The sequence below is a fragment of the Ruditapes philippinarum genome, unplaced genomic scaffold (assembly GCF_026571515.1).
Source record: "Ruditapes philippinarum isolate M1 unplaced genomic scaffold, ASM2657151v2 ctg3233_1_1_1_1, whole genome shotgun sequence".
Taxonomy (NCBI): domain Eukaryota; kingdom Metazoa; phylum Mollusca; class Bivalvia; order Venerida; family Veneridae; genus Ruditapes; species Ruditapes philippinarum.
The window spans coordinates 25,374-48,062 of record NW_026856972.1 but is presented as its reverse complement, the minus strand read 5'-3'; the positions used below and the strand labels follow the sequence as shown (position 1 = coordinate 48,062).

Here is a 22,689-nt window from a genome sequence, read left to right as displayed (position 1 = left end):
CAATTGGTATAGTAATAGTGATTTTATACGGAAATTAAAATATTTTTTCCCTTTTTGCTACTCTGGTGACATATATCTTACAGTCAGTGCTACTTTCTTCAGGTGATATGCATCTTACATTTTCTAAACAATTATTTTATTTTAACAGTATAAAACTCATGATTGCCCTTTCTGAAGAAGGAAAATATTATCGTTTCTGAGGTAGTGTGTGCCTTTAAGTAAGCTCAAATCTTTTCATATACTTATCCAAACAAAGCAAACACAACATCTAATTCATATATTCAGTACATATCAAGATTGTGGACCCTCCTTGACCTAGCAGTTAAGGTCGTTTTCTTAAAATCACTTTCCCATTAACACTTAGTTTCGAATCCCGTCTAGGACTGTGGATTATTTCATGTGTGTGGAAGCTATCCAGCAAGCTTTCGGAACATCGGTGATTCTACTCAGATGCCCGCTCGTGACTTAAATAATGCACTACAGGGCGTCAGAATTTCAGCCACTGTTTATCCTTGCGTGCTCGGAAGAGAGGACTTAACTGATTCAAATAACTGAAGTCTATACATCTCTTAGTTCCAGCAGGTAAGGTGGTTTTGCCCACTGCAGTTGCTTCGAAGTCTTTCCTATTTCGGCCTCATGTGACATTAACTGTGTTGATGCGCCGTAAATCCAACAAAACAGACAATGCATAGACGAAACATCGATAAAATGCATGTTAAAATGCTAAAAGGCTTATCATAGCAATAAGCAGTAAGCTAAAACTAATATTACTTAATTTATTAGGCCCCCACATGACTTTGGGTATTTTCAACGTCTAAACATGAATATGCATCTGTAGTTTTTGCCCTTTGATTTGTCATATTTAACACTCACGTGACTGACACGCGTTAAGAACTACACATTTTTTTAATCCGCATGACGTAAACGCTTATCAAAATTTGTTGAAAATGATTCATTTCAGGCGTTGAAAAATCTTTATGTTTGTAAGTCTGTTAGTAACTATTTGTACAACTTTTAATCTGTTAAAACCGGAAATGGTGAACGATTCGCCATTGGTATAAAGCAATGCCAGTATGCACACCATATGTCCCTTCTCACGGAAGGGCACACACGTGTCACATGGTATTGTTCCTTATAATCGTTATATGAACATACCTGCGGGTGTTCCTAATTAAGAAATTCGTTAGTTAATGACTAAATGTTAAATTCTGCTTAAGCCGGTGCAAGGGGGTGGGTATGGATAGAAACATGTACTAAGCACAACCGTCCATGAACAGGCACAATCACAGTGTAATTTTCATGCGTTTATAACTGGCAAAAAGTTTTGTAATATTGAACGTGGTTTCACAATTTTTATGTTGATTATGATATGAAATTTACATTTAATCTATGTTGGCGAATTTGTTTATCTTTTGTGAGGTCATCCAATGAGTATCTTTTGAAGTTATAAATGGGAATACAAAGCTTTTGAGAAAAATAAACTAAAATTATTTCTGAGGCCTATTAAAGATATAAAGATAAGGGGAAAAAACTTAAATAATTCTAATGATACTAACACTTAGTATTTTTAGAAATGTTTACCCTCCTCACTTTCAAACTATCGTCAATGCCCACTCAAGATAAAAACTTTCTGCTCCGTTTTAACTTAATACAATATAGAGAAATAGAATCTATACAGAAAGTCCAAAACAAGTTTGAAAGGGGACATAAATATGTATATATTGGATCAACCTGAAGCGCTAATTCTTAAGAAAATCAGTACAGAATAAAATATTCATTTATTTCAGGTCACGTTGCACAAATCGGAAGCACTTATTCTGAACTAAATTATTAGGACAGAATAAATATTGATATGTTGCAGGTCACGTGGTACAAATCAGAACTAAATTATGAGTGCAGAATACTATTTTGTAGGGCGATGTATCTTACTGAAATGTCGTATTCGCATCATTTGTATATATTCAATACATTAATTTCATTTCATAAGCACATACCTTATTGAAGGCTTGCTCAGTTAATATATAAATTGCATCTATAAGGTCAGAGCGATCAGTGATCACATGTATCGTCTCATGATAGCCATTTGCATGCTGTAGCTAGTGTGTAGCAGGAAACACAAAAAAATCATTAAACATGGCAAAACACTTTTATATATTCAACCGGAATATCCGTTTAATATATGCAAATATTTGGTGTACCTACCAATCCTGTAAATTTTCATTTTAATTGCATTAGTAGTATAAGAGAAGTAGTCTAAATAAGACTTAAATATACTCATTAAAGGGTCATAACTCTGACATTAAACCTTAAAATACCAATAATATTCAAACTAGATTTTGTACTGATCAATCCTGTAAAGATTGATTGAAATTACACGGTAGTTTCTAAGAAGTAGTCCGGACAAGATTATGTGTAGCTGCCAACACAAAACACCTTTTAATTTAAAAATCAATAAACCGGAAAACCCGTGTTATATGCGTACGTTCTTGAGCAACTATCAATCCTGTGAAGTTTCATTGAAACTGATTTAGTAGTTTAAGAAGAGTAGTCCGGAGAAATTTTAAAAGTAAAAATCATTTAAGGGTCATAACTCTGACAAAAATCATAGAACCAAAGAATGCTTACGATATGCACAACAACTCTTAAAACTGATCACCCCTGTAAAGTTTGAATGAAATTGCACCGGTAGTTTCAGAGGAGTAGTGCGGACAAGTTTTGTGACGAACGGACGGATAGACGGAGAAGTGATCCCTATACGTATGTATGTCGTTTTTACTTGAATTGTTTTATTTATAAGTATTTCTCTATTATCTTTTTCATATTCCTTTATTTATTTATCATTATTATCAATTATTATTATTATTATTATTATTATTATTATGAGTTTTGCACTTTCCAGAACTGTCCATGAACAAGCTTTTTAAAAAAACAGCAGTGGTAATTGCAGGCTAACGTTCATGCTCCCTAGCATCGGCTTGAGATAAAAAAAAAACGTGACAATTTACCAATAAGCTATGCTCATGTTAAAATAGCCCCAGTTCACCAATTCATTACAGCAAACCAGCAAGTCCATAGCAGAAAAAAAAACACATTTAAACTTCAAACTCATGCAAGTAAATGTTTTAATAAGAAGAAAAATAAAGAAAAGCAGCACAGCTCTACCCAATAAGTTTGTAGCCTGGCCGCGTACCAGTAGCGTACCTTCCCGAACCTTTTAGAGTTATCTCCCCCTTTGGCCACCCTTCTGTGGGCGCGATTTCAATATCAGCGCAATTCACATACTGCTCCTGTTTCCCACAGCCTAAACATTTACAGGTGTCATCTCCATTGTAGCGATAACCTGAAAATTTAAAAAAAGAAAAATATTAATCCTTAAAGAAAGTCCAAAACGGCAAGATTGAAATTGTTGCAGGCTCGATTTGATTGTCGGTACAGACATTTGGAAACAACCACGATCCCTAGCACCAGCTTAGCAGAATTCAACATACAAACATGAAAATAGTGCCATTCTTAATTTTGAAACATCCGCAGATGTGTTCATACGGCGGTTATCATGAAACCTTCAATGTGACACTTTCTTGCCCTTCCATGAAATGCGGCATGTGGTCATCAAGTAAACGAAAGCATGTGGCCAAAACGAGAAAACAATGGGCGGAGCTAAACGACTCGTCTTTTACTATTTTAATCGTAAACAAGCACATCTCCGGATGTTTCTTAATTCAAAATTTCACTTTTTTCTTGTAAAAGTGGATAGGTCTTCAATGGGCACATTTTCCATTTGATATTTCAAATATTTATAAAAACAATAAAAATACATTTTGCTTTTCTTATGCTTTTTATGTTTGAAGTGAATTAGAATGACCATATATTTGGTGAATAATAATATTTTGTTGAAAAACACTTATTTATCTGCTATATAAATACATGTACATATCACATTGGATCACGTATCTTACCACTTGCTAAAAACTTCAATGTAACTCTTTCGTCGTTTAATTGTTTTTATATATCTAAAATATATAATATCAACATAATTATTCCTTGTATTAAAGACCGTCCATTATAGATCAATTCACATTTAAAATGTTGAATTCTGCTTAAGCCGGTGTCATCGGGGGACGTTGACAATAGCTTGCAATTTTCACTGCCCTTTATAAAGAGACTCACCCTGGTCGCCGATTTGTTTTTGTACTGCAAAGAGACTTTATGTTGAGTCTCTCTGAAGATAAACAACAAGATGTTATAGTCGCATTTAATAATACTTCCAGATACCTTGATGATATTTTTAATTTAGATAATCCTTATTTTGATCAAATGGTGTCTGACATTTATCCGCATGAACTACAACTTAATAAAACGAACTCTTGAAATTTTAGTACATCATTTTTGGATCTTCATATTACTATCAACAACAATTTTATTCACACGAAAATCTATGATAAAAGAGATGACTGACTTTTGTATAATTAATTATCCACATTTAGATGAAGACTTTCCCCATGCAACATCTTACGGGGTATATGTTTCTCAGTTGGTTAGATTCGCTAGAGCTTAGGCTTTCAACGAGCGGAATATTTTTATTACCAGCAAGCTTGTAAAACAGGGTTACCGCTATCATAAATAACGGAAATATTTTACTAAATTTTACAATCGTAACTTTGATTTAATTTCTAAATTCAATAGTGATTTAAAAACTCTTCTGCGACAAGGGATTAGCCAGCCTGGTTTTTATGGCGATGTGATTTACAAACTTCGTAAGATTTTGGGCCATGGTAATTTTTCTGCTGTTTTTACTAAAATCATTAAACGTTTTATTAAAAGAGGTTATGACCCTACTTTTTAAGACATACTGCATGTTTAGTGTTCAACCCGTTTACAGTTGGGCACTACGCTTTCCTCTTTTGATTACATCTGACGGACCAAGTGGGAGACTCTATGATGGACTGTTCTTAACGCCCTTTGGGACTGAATTGTTTTAATGTTCGTCTTCTGCCTTGCTTCGTCGGGCCCTTGTACGTGATTTTCTTGTTGCTCTGTCTTCCTTTAGAACATTGAGTACTTTTGTTATGGTCATTGGGTTTACTTTTATATGTTTCTACATCATCATTTTAGTGTTTATCTTATTTAACCTTTTGTAACCATAACAACTGTTAGAATTTCATTTGGAGGGGATTCATTTTATTTACACTGTCTCGTTTATAGGAACATGGTTGGGCATAGAGCGAGGTTTGGTGCACCATTAACCGGTTTAAACTCCCCAGCAGTCATTATTATGCAGCTGATTGTTCCAAGGCGGCACCCCTCTGTGTTCCTCAGATGTATGTCTATGTTGTTTCATACTGTTTTGGTGACACTTTTGCTTGTGTCCCTTGTTGTTTTTTCGTCTACGGTATGTATCTTCCCCCTATACCCCTAGTTTTTATTTCTTTGATTAACCCCCGCCCCCAAACTTCCCTCGGTCTCCTTCCCCTGTGCCATTTGTCTTTGTGGGCCTAATATTCAATCATTTATTTGTTTTCTTTGAATTCCTAATTAGTTACAAATTATTTATCATTTAGTGATTAGCCTGTCCAAGCTCTGTCTTGTGCCCTGTCCGTCTTTGGGGTCCATCTGGGCTCCTTGCCACTGGTTCTTGTTGCTGGGTCGTATTGGGTTTGCGTTCATTGAACGCCGCCTTTCCTTGTTGATCTTGTTTATCATATTTCAATCAAACCAAGTCTGCAAAATTTTCAATTGTGACGTCTTTAGGGTTTCCATTTTCTTTATTTTAACTTGTTCGTATCATTGCAAAGAAAAAATGTTGGGTATGCTGTTTTTCATCGATGCAATGGTATTAATTTCTACTTTCAATTAATTTCAATTAAAACAATTTTAAATCACTTAGCTATACGCAATGATTACATTTTACACATTCTTAACATAATACATGTAATAAGAAGAAAAAAAACGTTTTTTCAATGAAATTAAATGTGATTTATTTAAAGATGGCCCAAAGAAGTTCAATTATGAAATCATTCTCGTGTTGGACACATTCCTTGCGCATCAAAATAAGTCATTGAGAACTGACATTGATGAATTATTCACATTTATGTTATTATTCATAGTTTTCATACGAACAGATATGCAAGTTCATGTTAATAAATAATGTTGCAAGTTTTTGTTCGGGTTTTAAAATGTGATAACAAAGACCGACAAGGAAAAAAAATGTTAACTGAACTTTGGCCTCAACAAAACCTAGTAGCAAAGGACCACCGGCAATATAAAAAAGGGTTGGGACAAAACAGAACACGGAATCCCTAAAGGTCTAAAACTAAAAAATTGAAAATGTTGCAGACTTGGTTTGGTTGAGCCTGTTTATGGGCGGTAGTGGTAATTACAGGGGGAAAAGCTGTATTTTCAAATATCGCTCAAAACAGCAAAATTTAACATGAAATTGACATAAAATTCATGGACCGTACTGGTAAGTGAAAGTTATCGTCCATGCCCTCCAGCACCGGCTTAAGCAGTATTCAGCATTAGAGGATTTGTATTAAAATTTAAGCGCACTAACGTGATTTTAAATGTGATATGGTTTATATCAATTATTTAGTGCACTTATTTTTTCATTAGATTTTTTCTTTTTTGCTGACTGAAGTAAAAAAAAATGGTTTTCTACACTTAATATATTGCAAAGAAGAAAACTGGCATAGGATTTGTCGCCAAATTATTGCATTGTCCTGAGAAAGATAAAACACTTTAGCATATGACGTAATTCTAAAATTAAAGTTATTTATTTTAAGTAATTATTGACCATACCTCTCTTCACACAAAGATTTTTATTATACTTTCACATGCACTTTGCACTTTTGATTTTTTTTTAAATTCTACTTTAAAGCAGAAAAAACAGAACCCCATAAAGAAAGCTCAAAATGACTTTATTGAAAATGTTGCAAGGTCAATTTGATTGAGTCTGTTCATGGACAGTACTGGAAATTATAAGCTACCGTCACCGTCCCCTAGCACTGATTTAATTTTAACCTGGTTCCAAGATATCAAATCTCGGTAAACTACAAACAGCTGCATAGTCCATTATCTGCACACGGAGATAAGAAAATATTGTATTTCAATTTGAGGAAAATGCAACAACAAAGCAAGTAATCTTTTTTTTATTTATATATTAAATTCGTCCTGAAGTGTAAAACTGATGCATGTGAATGTTTTTTTATTGATATACTTTTGTTTTTATTGTTGACTCGCAAAGTTAAACGCGTATCATAAAAGACTCGGCTGCGTTGCAGCCGAATGCTTTAGCGTGAGCACCTAATATTTTCTGTCCATTATCACAAGTTGATAGACCTTAACATTTTCATTCAACATTTTATTTTTGTCGTGATATATGTCGTTGTATACGATATAAACTTACGTATATATTTTCATCAAATTTCAGGTACGAAATGCAATATGTAGGTTTTTGGGTCAGTATTTATACAAATACTTTGATATGAGACATTGTAAAGGTTACCTGATGACATTTAAAATTTATTACCAAGGTTTTGTAAGATTTACAATGTCTTTGACAACGTCTGTCCGTTTATAAATTATCATAGCAGATAACCGAGAAAATGATGTACGTATATCCGCTGATTTTTTTTTCTATTTGGTAAAAACAACATTGATTAATTCATTACAGTTTATTTGTTTGTTTGGTATTTTTACCGATTGCAGCACATTCTTGTTTGTCAAATATTATCAGTCAGTCGAATGCACCAGATTTCATTGATACCCAGTCATTGATTTCTGAAATAATTAGACTCATATATCCTAGGTAGGTCAGTTTTTACTGTGGAATTTGTTGTCATGCACGAAGTGAAAAAAAATCAAACATTTTTAACGTACATTTATGGGTCTTCCAAAACAATTACAATGTCACTTTATTTGTTGACTTACTTAGTTACATGTTTCATAGTTATAATAATGGCCAATGTGTTTCAATCCCTCAATAAATGATGACTAAATGGTCCGAATACATATCTTCATATTTTTTATCTGAACTTTGACCCTAATGTGTGACCTTGACCTTGGTGACAGGGGCCTTAATTTTGCACGCGACAGTCCGCTTCACAATGGTTAACATTTGTGCCAAGTTATATTGAAATCCGTCCATGCATGTAGAAGTTTTGCCCCGGACAAGTGTTCATTATCCTGCGTGTAGGAGATATTCTCCGGGACACCCCAGCCCGCCGAGGGGGGGATAATATAACCTGTTTTTAAAGGTGCGTATAAAAAGTATTGTTTGCTTTGATTATTTTCAACAACAATTTGTATGCAAAAAAAACTGTTTTTAGGAACATGTTTACAGAATTTGAAAGAGTAAAATAATAAATCCAACCTGTTTTATACTTCCATTGCAAAACACATTTTTTGCAAACCAGACCACCTGGCAACCGGATGTGTATATCATATATACCGCCACGTGATCCAATGTAATACCTTGTACCATGTGATTCATCAATCCATAGCGGGTACCTGTCAAAACAGGACTGGTCGAGTGCTTCTTTGGTGGAATTACGTGGGCAAAGTCTGAACTCCACAAAACCTAGGTAGTTACTGCTTACCTATTAAGAGACAATTACATTTCTTGTATATTATTATGCTCTTATTCATTTGCTGACAAACCGGTTCATTATCTAAGACAAAGTTTTTTCCATGCCTTAAGGCTGAAAATCAATTTTGAGATTTTTTTACTAAGAGTATAAAAAAAGATTTAAGATTTAACAATACATGTTATGTGTAATAAATGAATTCGCAGCAATTGTAACAATATTTCTTTTTCGTTACCTACGCAATAAGGACTATTTTTGCACATTTTGACCCTTTTTTTGGCGGTTTGTCAGTGCTGTTGAAATGAGTGAAAATCTTCCTTTGTTCACATAACAATATTTTTCTTTGAAGTACATTTTTAAAATTTCTTTAAAATTAGAATGAATCTGGAGGTATGCTGCTTTCAAAATGGCATATATTTAAACGACTTTCGTATTTTTTTTCTTTCTTATTTTGGTTTTACGTCGCACCAAAACAATTAAGGGCATGTGACGCCGAAAAAGGAAGGCTGAATTTGGCTAACCTCAAGTCGCACAAAATTAAAGCAATACCAAGGGTCAAAGCTAAGAGATGCATATACTCCAGTAATTCAAACCCCTTTAGGCGCCTCTTACGATTACGTGGGGATAAACGGTAGCTACAGTTCTGATGCCGTTCAAAGCAACCGCTCAGCCACAATGGGAGAGATATTTGTTCCGATTGGCGTGATTCGCTTGTAAGGCAATGTAATAGATATTATCGTCGAAATGGAAAGAAAATATAGTCTTTTAGGCGAGTAAATATTCACATAAAAATTATCATTATCCCTTACTCGGCTGAGGAAGAACATTGGCTCTTACATGCTATGAATCTCGAATAGTACATTCGAATGTTAAAGGATTTCAATAACAAAGTACAATGTTTCAAATCCGTAAGCTGTTACATGTGAACTAAAATAATTTCGAAAACATAAATATAATGAAATTAATATCGCACCGTTTATTTAAAAAACAATGGCCGCTTTCGAAAGAGAAATCATTCAAGTAATTAACAAGAAAAGCATTGAAGTACAAAACATGAGCTACAAGCAGTGAAGAGTCTGGTCAGACTACACGGTTCCAACACATTTAATTGATTAAATTAACTTACTTCAAATGTTACGTTTATATAATGGCCGTCAGTGTACCGTCGCACTATTATACCGGTATCGTATTGGCCTTTGTCAGCATTATGCTGTGTACCATTCCATAGATCACCACAAACCCCACATCGCCCCTGGTGTACGCGCCATTGCCACTGTATAAAAAAAATCAGAAAATATTTTTTAAAACGGTCTTCAGCATTTCTAAAGGTTAAATATGTTATTTTTAGATAGATTATTGCAGGTAATTGATTGAATAATTTATGTGTAATACTTCATAATTAGTAATTATTTTGCTTTTCTGGTGTCATATGATCAATTCTAAGGACCACAATGGAAATAAGTCGGCTTATGCCTTCTTTTTGTGTCATCCTTGGTACATGCACTTTCATGTTTACATGTATCTCTTGATGTTGACATTGATTTTGTAGTTGTTTTATGACATGTATTTTTTACCAGAATAAAACTATCTATCTATAAAACAAAATAAATAAGAGGGAACGTGAAATTTTCCGACGATAAAATACGTAAACAATGAGGAACCCCTCGGTACCTCCAATTAATCCCCCACGCAGTGATCTCCCCCTACAGGATTACATCCCCGCCGTCGATATGATTAATTTTTTAAAATTTTGATAATTGTTTTAAAAAGTAAACACGTTTTTGCCAATGTTTCAAATCCGTAAGCTGTTACATGTGAACTAAAATAATTTCGAAAACATAAATATAATGAAATTAATATCGCACCGTTTATTTAAAAAACAATGGCCGCTTTCGAAAGAGAAATCATTCAAGTAATTAACAAGAAAAGCATTGATGCAAAGCATCAAAGGGCGTCCAAGCAAGAAATAAGAAAGTGAAGATGAACTAGTAGACATATGATGTCAAGATATTCTTATAAACTTTTCAATGGTTAATTGATTTTTACCAAAATGAACGGACGGAAGACATTGTTCATTATGAACTTTGATTGGCAACGGATATACATGTATACAATCATTTATCATCCATACCCATGTGTAACGCATGATCAACACCACACTTGTGGAATTGTCCCTTATTATGTATTCGCTATTAGCGAAGACCCCCTCCTAAGGTATCTGTTCACACTTAGTAAAAATATGACACTGGTTATATTACCATGTCATGTTGAGCATTATTGTTTATTATACAATAATTGTAATATCTATTTTAATAACAAAAAAATTAATACAGATTTTATGAATATTGTTTTCCTCTCTCTTATTGTGTTTTTATGTGCTATTTTAATACTGAGTTTTTTACGTTTACTATTCTTTTTTTATTAAAATTGTAAAATAAATTTTAAGAATTCAAATTTCATATTGACCGACGATTATAAGTCAAAACTTTACTGGAAAAAGTCAGTAAATTATGGTTAATCTTTCAATATATAATATTATTTATTCTTAAACCATGTACATGTACATTTGTATTTTTCTTTATCATTTTTTAAATTATCATTCAAAATCAAATAATTAATAAAATCTAATTTGTTACTTTGAATAATTCACCGGCATCTTTACTAAACACGAATAACAAATAAAATAAAAATGTTTCAAAGTTAATAGAGTCATATTAAAACCATAAAAATGTACCTTTATTCACAATTATTGTACATATTTATTGTTTATATCTCGTAAAGATAAAATGAAACATGCTATTGTTGTTGTTGTTTTTTTCGAATTGTATGTTTATGTATAATAATAATCAATATATTTGAGAGTTGATCTATGTTTATTAATTATTGTAACCAAACTAAGTGACAAACATTCATTTTGGAAAAAAGCTTATTTATCTGTAAAATATTTGTTCTGTTCTGTAACGATATCAAACATCTACTCCAAAAACCGGGAGAGATCGGACAATAAACGTGTGATACTTTTCGCCGGTCACTAGTATCACGGTCAAAATAGACTGGGAGAGACCGGAATTACCGATAGGAGTACATCCCTCTATAAATAGATTTTCGGAATATTCAGGTCATCAACTCATCATTCTATTTTAACATACCATGATAACCCACTGTGTACTACAAAATGATAAATAAAAAACCGAAGAGACGGAAAAGGTTATTGCATTTGAAAATGAAAAGGTTATTGCATTTGAAAATGTTTGCATTGCGAAATCCTCCAGTTCGCTATTCATTGTAACATATCGCGACATTTAATTAATAATCAAGCACCCTCATACTGATCGGAATGATCGGCTTTTATCATGACCGACTTAAAGGCTCGAGAAGTTGCTGTCGCCCTTTCACAAAATCTGATTTCGTTCCATAAAGGGGCGCCGCGCTTCGGCGCGGACGCCAATAATTTCGATTCTAAACTAAACAAAAATGTGTTGTTTTTTTCAATCATATCGACAGACTTGAGTTATAATCTCGCTGATTATTACAGATAAACAATTGTTCAACGATTGTTTGGCGTATCCGTCATCTTGACAAAAACATGTGATCATCATCACGTGATTTCTGAACGATGCGCGGAGTAAGGCCTCTAATCTACGGGTCCGCTGTCTCCCCGGTACGGAATTAGACCCAGTCTGTTGTAGAAATTCTAGAAAGTAGTTCTTTTAAATTTTGAACTAGCCCATATCAAGTCATCCTTGGTAAGACTGATTACATATTTTAAGTATATTTTCTGTAAATATGTGCATGAAGTTTCATTTCTGAGTACTTTACAGGTTGTTATTTGCAGGATTTCATTTCTTGGTGGGAGGTTTTAGGAATTACTATGCGCCGGAATACATCCCAGTTGTTATTTGGTTTATTTCTTAGTGCTTACACAAATTAAAAGCCGCAGAAAAAGCCAAAGGTAACATTTTATGCCTCATTGTCGTAATAAGTGAAGTTATATTTTTAAATTGTTGTAAAACGTGTTGGATTCCATTTTTCACGTTTTTATTAATTTGTTTTAATGTCAAATGTACATTTTTATATAATCTGTAATTTTAGATGATGTGTGTATTTATATGACAGTAAATTATTGTGTTGCACAAGTTTATTCAAGGTGTGCAAATGTTATAAATCTGTAAAGATGCTGATCATATGATAATTTCGCTTTTTTATTGTGTATTTAAACATATTGTAACGTTTCTGCACGTGCTAACGCGCTTTATTTATTTGTTCTTCGATCGTATTAATGTCAATTTTATCCGCGTGGCTGTCTAAACAATTGTGTTATTATTTGAAGTGCACATAACAGCGTATGTTTAACATACAGCGGTATTTGAAAGGGTTCAATTTATACATTACCCGGTTATGTTCCCATGCAGTCGTTAATTTGTAGTAATTATTTATTACAAGTATAAATGCATGTAAAAGTCCACTGTGTCAACTTCATACAAATTAACCTTCCTTTTTAAGTTGTAACAAATTAATAAACCTTCGTCCCTTTTCTGTATTCCGTATTCAACAATGTTGTATGAAAATTTCTTTAGATTATTTGTGTTTGATAATACAGTAGGCTTTTGTTTAAAGTAAAGTTAATGAAAGTAACATAAAAATGTCATTTTTGTTTGAATCCTTCAATTTAATTTACTCTAAGACATATTGGTACGTTGACTAAAATAGAGAAAAGCAGAATCCCTTAACAAATCCCAAAACGACAAAATTGAAAAAGTTGCAGACTCGGTTTGATTGAGCCTCTTTATGATTGGTGCTGAGAAGTGCAGGTTACCGTCCACGCCCTGATGGAAACTAGTTAACTGGAAATATAGAAAATGATTAGAATATGTTTCTACGAGTTATTACCCTTATTAATGGTAAACATGTTCAATGGACTCAATTTGGACTAAACTATTCATTTTTAATACTAAACATATTCAATGGACTCGTCCATTTTTCGTCCATTTTCAATTTGGACTTAACCATTCATCAATTCCAAATTATTTACCAACAGATCAGACATTGATCAGACTGCATAACAAAGTTGGTCTGATATTGGTCTGCACTGGTCGCCTTTGTAGAGGTGGTCGCTGCCAGCAGGCTCTTAGTTAAACTGATGTAATATAGGCGTGTCAAGTTTGTCAAGTTTAATATTATGATATTTGTATCTTTTAGAACCTTTGGCTACACTCTACTTAGTTGTCCCTAGATATTTAACATAGAACGAGACGTATATAAATCAAGTTAATGCTAATGCATATGAATTATTCATAAAGTGGCTACATTAATGCTTTCGTACTTCAAAGCGTATACTCTCTAGTTGCCTTTTTGGTAATGTTTATAGTTACAAAAATTTTGAAAGCAACATCGCTACAGAATGCATGAAATATGTGATGTCATGGGCAGTGACGTCATACCAGCTGTGGAAAAAAGTAAATATTACGCTATCGTGGAAATACGTCAAGACTGTAGACATTGATTTATTAGAGTAGACTTTTTTGTTATTGTAGTATCACTGTAAAGTCACTGAGTCATGACAGTAATAAAGAAAATAAAAACAGAAAAGGAATTTCGAAAATTTCATCACTGATCTAGAAAACTTAGGATCTACTTTATGCAGACAACTGTGATTTGCGGTTTGTAGGTCTATATATTTGAATTTTTATCAGGACTGATTTAGCAAAAACAACCCTTTTATTTTACTAGATCTACCCTCTTTAAATTTCCTATAATAACGAGCCGCTTGTGATAAAATTGCTGCTTGCAGTAAAATAGAGAAATACAGAATCCCTAAAGAAAGCCCAACAAGACAAAATTGAAAATGTTGCAGGCTCGGTTTGATTGAGCCTGTTTATGGACGGTAATGGAAAGTGCAAGTTACCGTCCACGCCCCCTAGCACCGGCTTAAACTTTAACACGAAAATGGAAAAAATATGAATTTAGGAACATCCGCAGATGTGTTCATACGGCGGTTATCATGGAACCTTCAATGTGACACACTAGTGCCATTCCATGAAAAGCGGCGTATGGTCCCAAAGTAAAAGAATGCTTGTGCCCTAAACGAGAAAACAAAGGTCTGGGGCAAATCAATGACGTCATTATTTAAACAGTGACATTATTTCGTCGTTTGGGAATATAGAAATGTTTTGGTGTGTGGAGTATTATATACCTTAACCTATTAATCTATTTGCTAATTATGCTGATACTTCTATTAGGATAAGATAAGCTGTTAAACAAAAATGTTCCGTCTTCTAGATTTAAAAAAATATATCTTTTTTATTAAGATCTATATCTGTTATTATTTGAACACTCAATAGATAATAGCATGCTTGTAGCTTAAAACGAATCATTGTCATACGAAACGATTAATACTGAATCCCATCACATATAGAACAGACCCCTACATAAATAATGATTTATATCTTTTCAATGTGTTCATATTTATGACAATTTAATTATATTCTGAATTCAACAGACCGTCCTTAATTGAGTGCATTTTGATCGCGACCAGACAGGTCATGGATCTTAATTAGAGTAAAGCTGTTGTCCCCAGTGAGGTTACATGTGATGTCAAGCGTTACTAGTGCGATAATCTGTTATGTGTAGTTGTTTTGCTTCTTTAAGGTTAAACATCCAAAAGTATTCGTACAACTGCGGCAAACTCCGTAAAAGTCCGCGTGTAATTTGAAAAACAATGTGCAAAGAAGATGCCGTATAGGACCAATAATCTTGGCGATTAATTATAATAACCTCGGAGTTTATACGGATTGACAGTAGTTCTTCCACGTGGTTTTAGATGTAAACAAAAACAGTGGGTGTAATCTTTGTATAATGTGTGACAAAAATATATATATAAAATCCCACGAACAAAAGGTAATTCTGGTAAAAATATGATTGAAAAATAAGTCTTGACCATTATAATCAATTTAAAAACGTACAATTTTAATCAAATCCTAATTAGTATTAACAGGTATAGATTTCGTACGTTCAGTTTCTACAAAATAAGTATATTAATAATAAACATGTACTGTTCTCTTTATATCTACAAAGTTACTCAACTTAGGTAGATATATTGGAATAAACTTTATCATTTTCATACTATTTGTTTATATGTTAGACCAAAATACAGTATCCGTTCTTTGTATGCTTACTATTATGTTAATGGTCTACATCCGGAAATTTACGGAATGGGCCGAAAAGTTACAATTTTTGTTCGATTTTTACGGAAATTGACAATCGAATCAATCCGGATATTTCCGAGGTTATAATGACTGTGATACCTTCAAGTGTTTACTAGCCTGTAAGGTCTTAACGCTTTTTGTCATGGCGACATGGCTTTAGGACACATTTATGACACACTAATTAGCTGCTACTTTACGACATCTGTCACGCTTTTCACGAGAGCATGCGCTTGCTACACTCGACCCTCACTCACATCTGTCAAAACACACTTTCATTTAAATATTTTTACTATAAAATATTTTTTACATAGCTGCATTTAAAGAAGAATTAAGTTCATTCTCATTTTTTTCTCTCTGTCTATTTGAAGAAACGTGCAGGGCTATTAAAATCATTATTATCACGAGAATTTGCCACTTTCTGGTGACTTTGATCATTACCATGATTTAATGTTGAATTCTGCTTAAGCCGGTACCAGGGGGGGGGGGCGTGGACGGTAACTTGCACTTTCCATTACCGTCCATGAAAAGGCTCAATCAAACCGAGCCTGCAACATTTTCAATTTTGTTGTTTTATGCTTCTTAGGGATGCTTTATTTTTTCTATTTTGAGAATGTATATAAACATGTCTATTTATATTTATTTGTATAGGAAACAAACACTTCATTCATTGCATTTTTTTGCGTTTTAATTAGATACCAAAGGGGTTTGTTTGGTTTTGTAATCAGTGGGGCAATTGACATGTGTATATGAAAAACATATTTAAGATTGAAATAATAATTTTAAGTATAGGCTAAAAAACAAACCATGACATTCCTAAAAGAAAAATTCAGGCAACTTTTTAATATTGTTCTTATATACGAAATTAAAGATTAACCAGGCAGATTTTTTTACCAAGTAACTTTTCTTTTCGCAGGTTTTTACCAGAAGGAAAGGTTTTTAGTATATACTTATCACAGATGGCTGAGGAATGGTCTTACTGAGCTCAAATAGAAAAAAAACGGAATCTCTTAAGAACGCCCGAAACGGCAAAATTTAAAACGGTTGCACACTCGTAAAAAAATAGAGAGAAAAGGAAATCCCTAAAGAACTCCCAAAACGACAAAACTGAAAAAAATTGAAGGCTCGGTTTGATTGAGTCTTTTTTATTGACGGTAGTGGGGAAATCGTTTTTCACTATATTTGAAGGAAGAAGTATCCGATAAGAAATATAATTTTTATTATTAACAACTATATATAATCAGTTCAATAAAAACAAATGCTTTTCTCTAGGTTTTGACTTTGTGTCTGCTTCAGAAAACATTGACGTTTCAACATGGCTTGGGTGTGTCGCGGGCTGCGTCCAGTGACATTGCCTTTGACCTTTTTTTTATTTGATTAGTATATTGACAGTTTATGTTTATGTCAAAAATATTTAAACATATCAAATAGAATTTTAAACTGAGTGGGTTGGCTTTTTTCCCCTTTTTTCTAATCATATGACTTCTTTTAAAAAATGGCCTATTTTATAGAATTTTTAAGTCCCTTAAATTTAATCTGAAAAAAAAATTAACAGTAAGATATTGAATAACAAGTAATTATTAGTTTTCGTTATCCATTGAAATGAATACACATAATCTAATATAATAGTTAAAATTTCACAATCTGATATGAGAATGAATATGCGAGGGGCGCCTGTGCAAAGAAGTGTGGGTTGTAGCATTTATATAGCAAACCTATCCACGAAAGCCTTGATTTAAGCGAGTTTTCAATAGTTTCCATTCGGGTCTTGTGTTGTATTGTGACCAACATTAAAAAGAAAACATGGTCCAGAATTAAAAACAAGATTTTATAAACATACGTATTAGTTACCTGCCCTTGAAATGATCTCAAATCAGTAAAATATTCTGATTCGAGGGCAGATAACTCAGAAGTGATAACGGTGACTTACAAATTTGTTTCGCTTAAAATCTTTCTATTATCATATTCCAACAACGTGTCAAATTTAAAGAAATTCTTTTGAACAGTTTTCGTGTTTAAATGTTGAATTCTGCTTGAGCCGGTGCTAGGGAACGTGGATGATAACTTGCACTTTCTATTACCGTCCATTAACAAGCTTATTAAAACCGAGACTGCAGCATTTTCAGTTTTGCCGTGTTGGGATTTCTTTAGGGATTCTGTTTTTTTTTGTTTTTTTGTTTTTTTTGTTTGTTTGTTTTTTGGGGTTTTTTTTGTTTGTTGATATTTTAGTTTTGCCTTTTTTTCTTTTTCTTTTTCAATTTATTTTTGCCTGTGTGTCTGTATGAAAACTCCCAAAAACGTCATTTAATTAAGATTGGGTGAATGTTTTACATTTTGGCAATCTGATACCGGCATTTTTTTATTAGTGTCATTCAGTATTAAGGAGGTATGCAAAGTAGGTTGGCGTGCTAACAACGTAATAAATAACAGCGTTAAATGTTCGGCCACCAACTTATTTACGTAACATTGTTTAACTATCTTTTTTCACGTACTCTCGGCTTACAATGACAAAAACTGAGCACTTTGTTTGTGTTCTAAAGGCCCATTATGATACAGAAATACTTCGATTTTTTTTATTTATTATATTTAAAACTTTTTTATTTTTGGTACCCTGCTTAAGTGTCTAAAAAGTAACACACTTGCAAATTACTATCTTTTTTTTTTCAATTAGTACAGTAATGGTGAGTTAGTATCTTGTATTGAAACTTTGTTTACATTTTGTGACAAATAACATCACTTCTCGTGTTATTTCATCCAGGTGATAATGATTGAACATACTCTAAAACCACTGTTGTTTTTTATTCTCATGTTTGCCCATTTTTAAATTTAAAAAAATGTAATATTCATTTGTTTTCAGGCAGAATATGCCTTTAAAGGCCCATTATCCCTTAAAAATGTTATAACTTTTATTTCTCAAAAAACTTTTCTATCTTTGGTATCTTGTCACAATTATTTGCTATAAATTATCTTTAATTTGCTTATTTTGCTTTTTATAAGTGGTATGTTTAGTGAACTAGTACTTTGTATGGAAGTCAAACTACTACTTTGTTTGCATTTTGCTACCTTTACGACATATTACTGCATGTTCAGCGCTAGTTTTCAGTTGTTGAATATCTAACATGCTCTCCATCCATTATGAAAAACATTATCAAACACATGGTTGGCATTACTAAAGAATTAGAAAAAAAGATTTCTGAGACATTATGTGCCTCTTAGTCACATATACAAGATTAAGGTCGTGTTGTATCTTGCATTTTAACTCATGGAAAATACTTCTGACCTTTAGTATGTTTAAAAATAATCTTGCTAAAAGTGTTGTTTTTGTTTTCTTTAATGGCAACATCTTTTGTTTTCAGTTGGATTCAATGATATTTCATTAACTAAATAAATTGAAAAATACTTTTGATACAACCGGCTTCAAGAACCGTATGGCAGCTGTAAAAGCCTCGTACTTCACTTAAGTGTTTGTATATTCTTTTATTTATTCGATAATCATTGATTCCAGCAAGTTAGTGATGAAGACAGAAATCCGCTTAAGACGGTGCTAGTGGGCCTTAGAGTGGCTGCAATATTACTTATTTTATCATTCAACCAAACCGAGTCTGCAATCTTCATTTGATATTGTTGCATGCATTTATTACCAGGATTTCCCCTTTTTCTGAATTATATGCATTCATGTATCCTTTATAAAAGTATTCTAAGTAAAAATACATTTTTTTTTCAGAAATTTAAAAATAACATATGAATTATTGTTCGCAGCTGGTATCCATTTCATTGTTGTTATGTTTGTTTGTGTTAATTATGATAAAACAGTATGTTATGTCTTATGTTGCTGCAGCATTTTAACATTTTTTATACATTTTTTTATTATTTATTCAGTTTTTTGTTAGATTGTTTTTTGGGGTTTTTTTGTTGTTGTTTTTTTTTCTTTCTTTTAAGGGGAGGGGTCTATTATTTGTTGCTGTTGTGGGTTTTTAGGGCGAAAATTATTGCTTTGCATATAAACCATTCGTATAATTACGTGCTGACAAGGCGTAAATACTGCAGTTAACGAGCCATTTTCAACAAACTGTCTTATTTATGTGACTACTACCTGCTTAAGTACATTAGTAATAAAGTCAGAGCTAAATAGTTTAAATCAAATTAGTAGAGGAAAAGTAGGTGTAGCATAATGTAATAGACTAGTGTGCCCCTCCTACTTCTGTTGACAAAATGTAGTGTACACATTTTAGTTGTAATATGTTTTCGCGACCCTTGTATTACAAATTATAGAAAAATGTACCTATGGGCGTCAATAAATAAGCCAAAGGGTTTGGTTTATTTCTACTTTATATTGACAAGTTGAATACAGATAAGGATGTGTCAGTTAAATCAACAATGTTTAATGAAGCAAAGTATTTCTGCAAATCAAGAGGGGGGTTGGAAGGGAGTCATGAACCCCTAATGATTTACATACTATACATTATATAAACATGAAGTATGATCTTGATATAAAAGAACGTTCTTGTTTTTGTGGGTTTGTTGTTGTTTTCTCTTCTTTCTTTTTTTCTTCTTCTTCTTCTTCTTCTACTTCTCCTTATTATTATTATTATTATTATTATTTGTACATTTAGCAAATCGGGTTGTAAACATGAACACAAAGAAAAAGCAGGAAACCTTTTCATGATAAACAAACAGTAATATGTTATTCAAACAGCCTAATGATTAATTTTCAAATTAACTTTTCTTGCATATAACGTGATTAACACTCATTTTATAATTATAACAAACAACCATGTATAGGTATCAAATGCAATCAGAAAATTGAAATTACGCGAGCAAGTTTTCACTGCCTTCAAACACAAAACTGCAACATGAAATATACTTTGCATAAAAACTCGCAATATGTAAGGTAGTTTTTTGTACAATTACTGTAAAACAGAATATTTTTGTGGGTCCAAATTTTGTTCTATCAATATTACTTATTGACGATATCGAAATTTAAAGATTTACTATTTTAGGCTCTGTTAAATGTACAAATGTAGGTATAATCTGAACATGTTTTCTGGTTTAAGTTGCATATTTGCTATTATATACAAACATAATGTTAAAGTGAGCTAGTGTTAGCGTTACACTATAGTCGCGTCAAAGAAAAATGACACTTTTTAACTATTCGAATAGGTGATAAATAGAAAAAACATTGTATTCGTAAAGATTCAATAAATCTAGTTTCGGAAATAATTTGTTACATTTGTATCGAAGCTTGAACGCAAACAATGTAAAATATCCTTTACTGAAACTGTACCATATTTCCGTCTCTTTAAACAATAAGTTATTTGTTTGATTATAGATGTGAGATGTACAAAGGTGAAAGTGTGCAAAGTTTTACAAATTTGTCATGAAATCAATTAAAATAAAATTACGTGCACTGAAATGGAAGCACATGATGGTATATAATAAACGATTGTTTTAAAGTGATAAAGCGATACCATTCATATATTTGCTTTATCATACGTATCGTACAAAGCAAAGATTAAAATCCAGCCATTAATCATGACTTTATTACTGAAACGAAACAAACAAATATCTGAAAAAATGAGGTCCTTTAAGGGCTATAAAAACAAAGATAAACCACTAGATAATTACTGAAACACTCGGATAAAAAAATATCTTAAAAAATATATATGAAATTAAAAATAAAAATGTTAAACCTAAATGATCGGTATTATTGAATTCTTGAAAAAATATGATCCCTCAGAAGCAAAAGTCACAACAAAATTACATGGAAATTGCAGACACGGTTTGATTAAGTCTGTACATGAGCGGTAATGAAAAATTGCAACATTCCTCACGCCCTCTAGCACCGACTTGAGCGGTTCTCAATTTTCAACACTTAGGATTGTTGGAATCAATGATTCCGAAGGACCAGAAAGTCTTTTTATGAGAGATTATGTCTTGATATAAGATATTATGAAAAGTAAAACATGTTTCAAACGCCCCCTTGCACCGGTTTAGGCAAAATTTTGTCTTAAACACTAAAGGAATTGGAATAAAAGATCCCTAAGGAGCAGATAAAATGCTCATAAAACAATGCTGCAATGAATGAAGGGGCAACATCTTACAGCTGCCACACGGTGCCTTGCACCAATTGATACACCGAAAACAGCATAACAATAACCAAACGTTTTGGAACTTATTTGTATAAAATATATCATCAGATAAATTGAACACTTTATAAGACTGACACAAAGTAATGGTTCTTTGCCAACAATTTAAAAGAATAATGATAAAATAGGTAATTTGAAGATTTTGACGTAGCCGGTGCTAGGGGTCGTGGAGGTAGCTTACAACTATCACCACCGTCCATGGACAGACTCAATCAAACCGAGCCTTCAATACTTTGCCGAATTAAGCTTTCTTTAGTGATTCCGTTTTTCTATATTTCAATGACAGATAATAAGCACTCGCAACAATTTATATTTATTGATAATACTTAAAGTATTTAAACGTATTAAATACAAGAACGTTCAAAACTCTTGAGGGCTAGGTTTGATTGAGGCTGTTCATAGACTTGAAAGTGCAAGTTAATGGATAAAAACAGAATCCATAATGAAAGCCCAACACTGCAAAATTGTAAAATGTTGCAGGCTCGGTTTGACTGAGCCTGGTTATGGACGATACTGGAAAGTGCAAAATACCGTCCACGCCCCCTAGCACCGGCTTAAGCAGAATTCAACATTCAAACACAAAAAAAATGATGAAATTTTGAATTAAAGAACATCCGCAGATGTGTTCATACGGCGATAATCATGGAACCTTCAATGTGACACAGTAGTGTCATTTATTGAAAAGCGGGGTCCCCAAGGAAAATGTTGCGTGTGCCCTAAACGAGAAAACAATTGGCGGAACTAAATAAAATGGAATTT

The 22,689-nt window shown here is 32.8% G+C and overlaps 1 protein-coding gene across 1 annotated transcript in view; it reads right to left on the bottom strand.

Annotated features, from left to right (window-relative positions):
• Positions 1-22,689, bottom strand: part of LOC132748319 (uncharacterized) — a 44,870-nt gene that overhangs the window by 4,389 nt on the left and 17,792 nt on the right. Inside the window, exons 2-4 of the mRNA XM_060737891.1 lie at positions 9,709-9,855; positions 8,369-8,594; positions 3,202-3,340 (exon numbers count right to left, since the gene is read on the bottom strand). Coding sequence (XP_060593874.1) covers positions 3,202-3,340; positions 8,369-8,594; positions 9,709-9,855 — 512 coding nt within the window. The remainder of the gene's footprint in view (positions 1-3,201; positions 3,341-8,368; positions 8,595-9,708; positions 9,856-22,689) is intronic.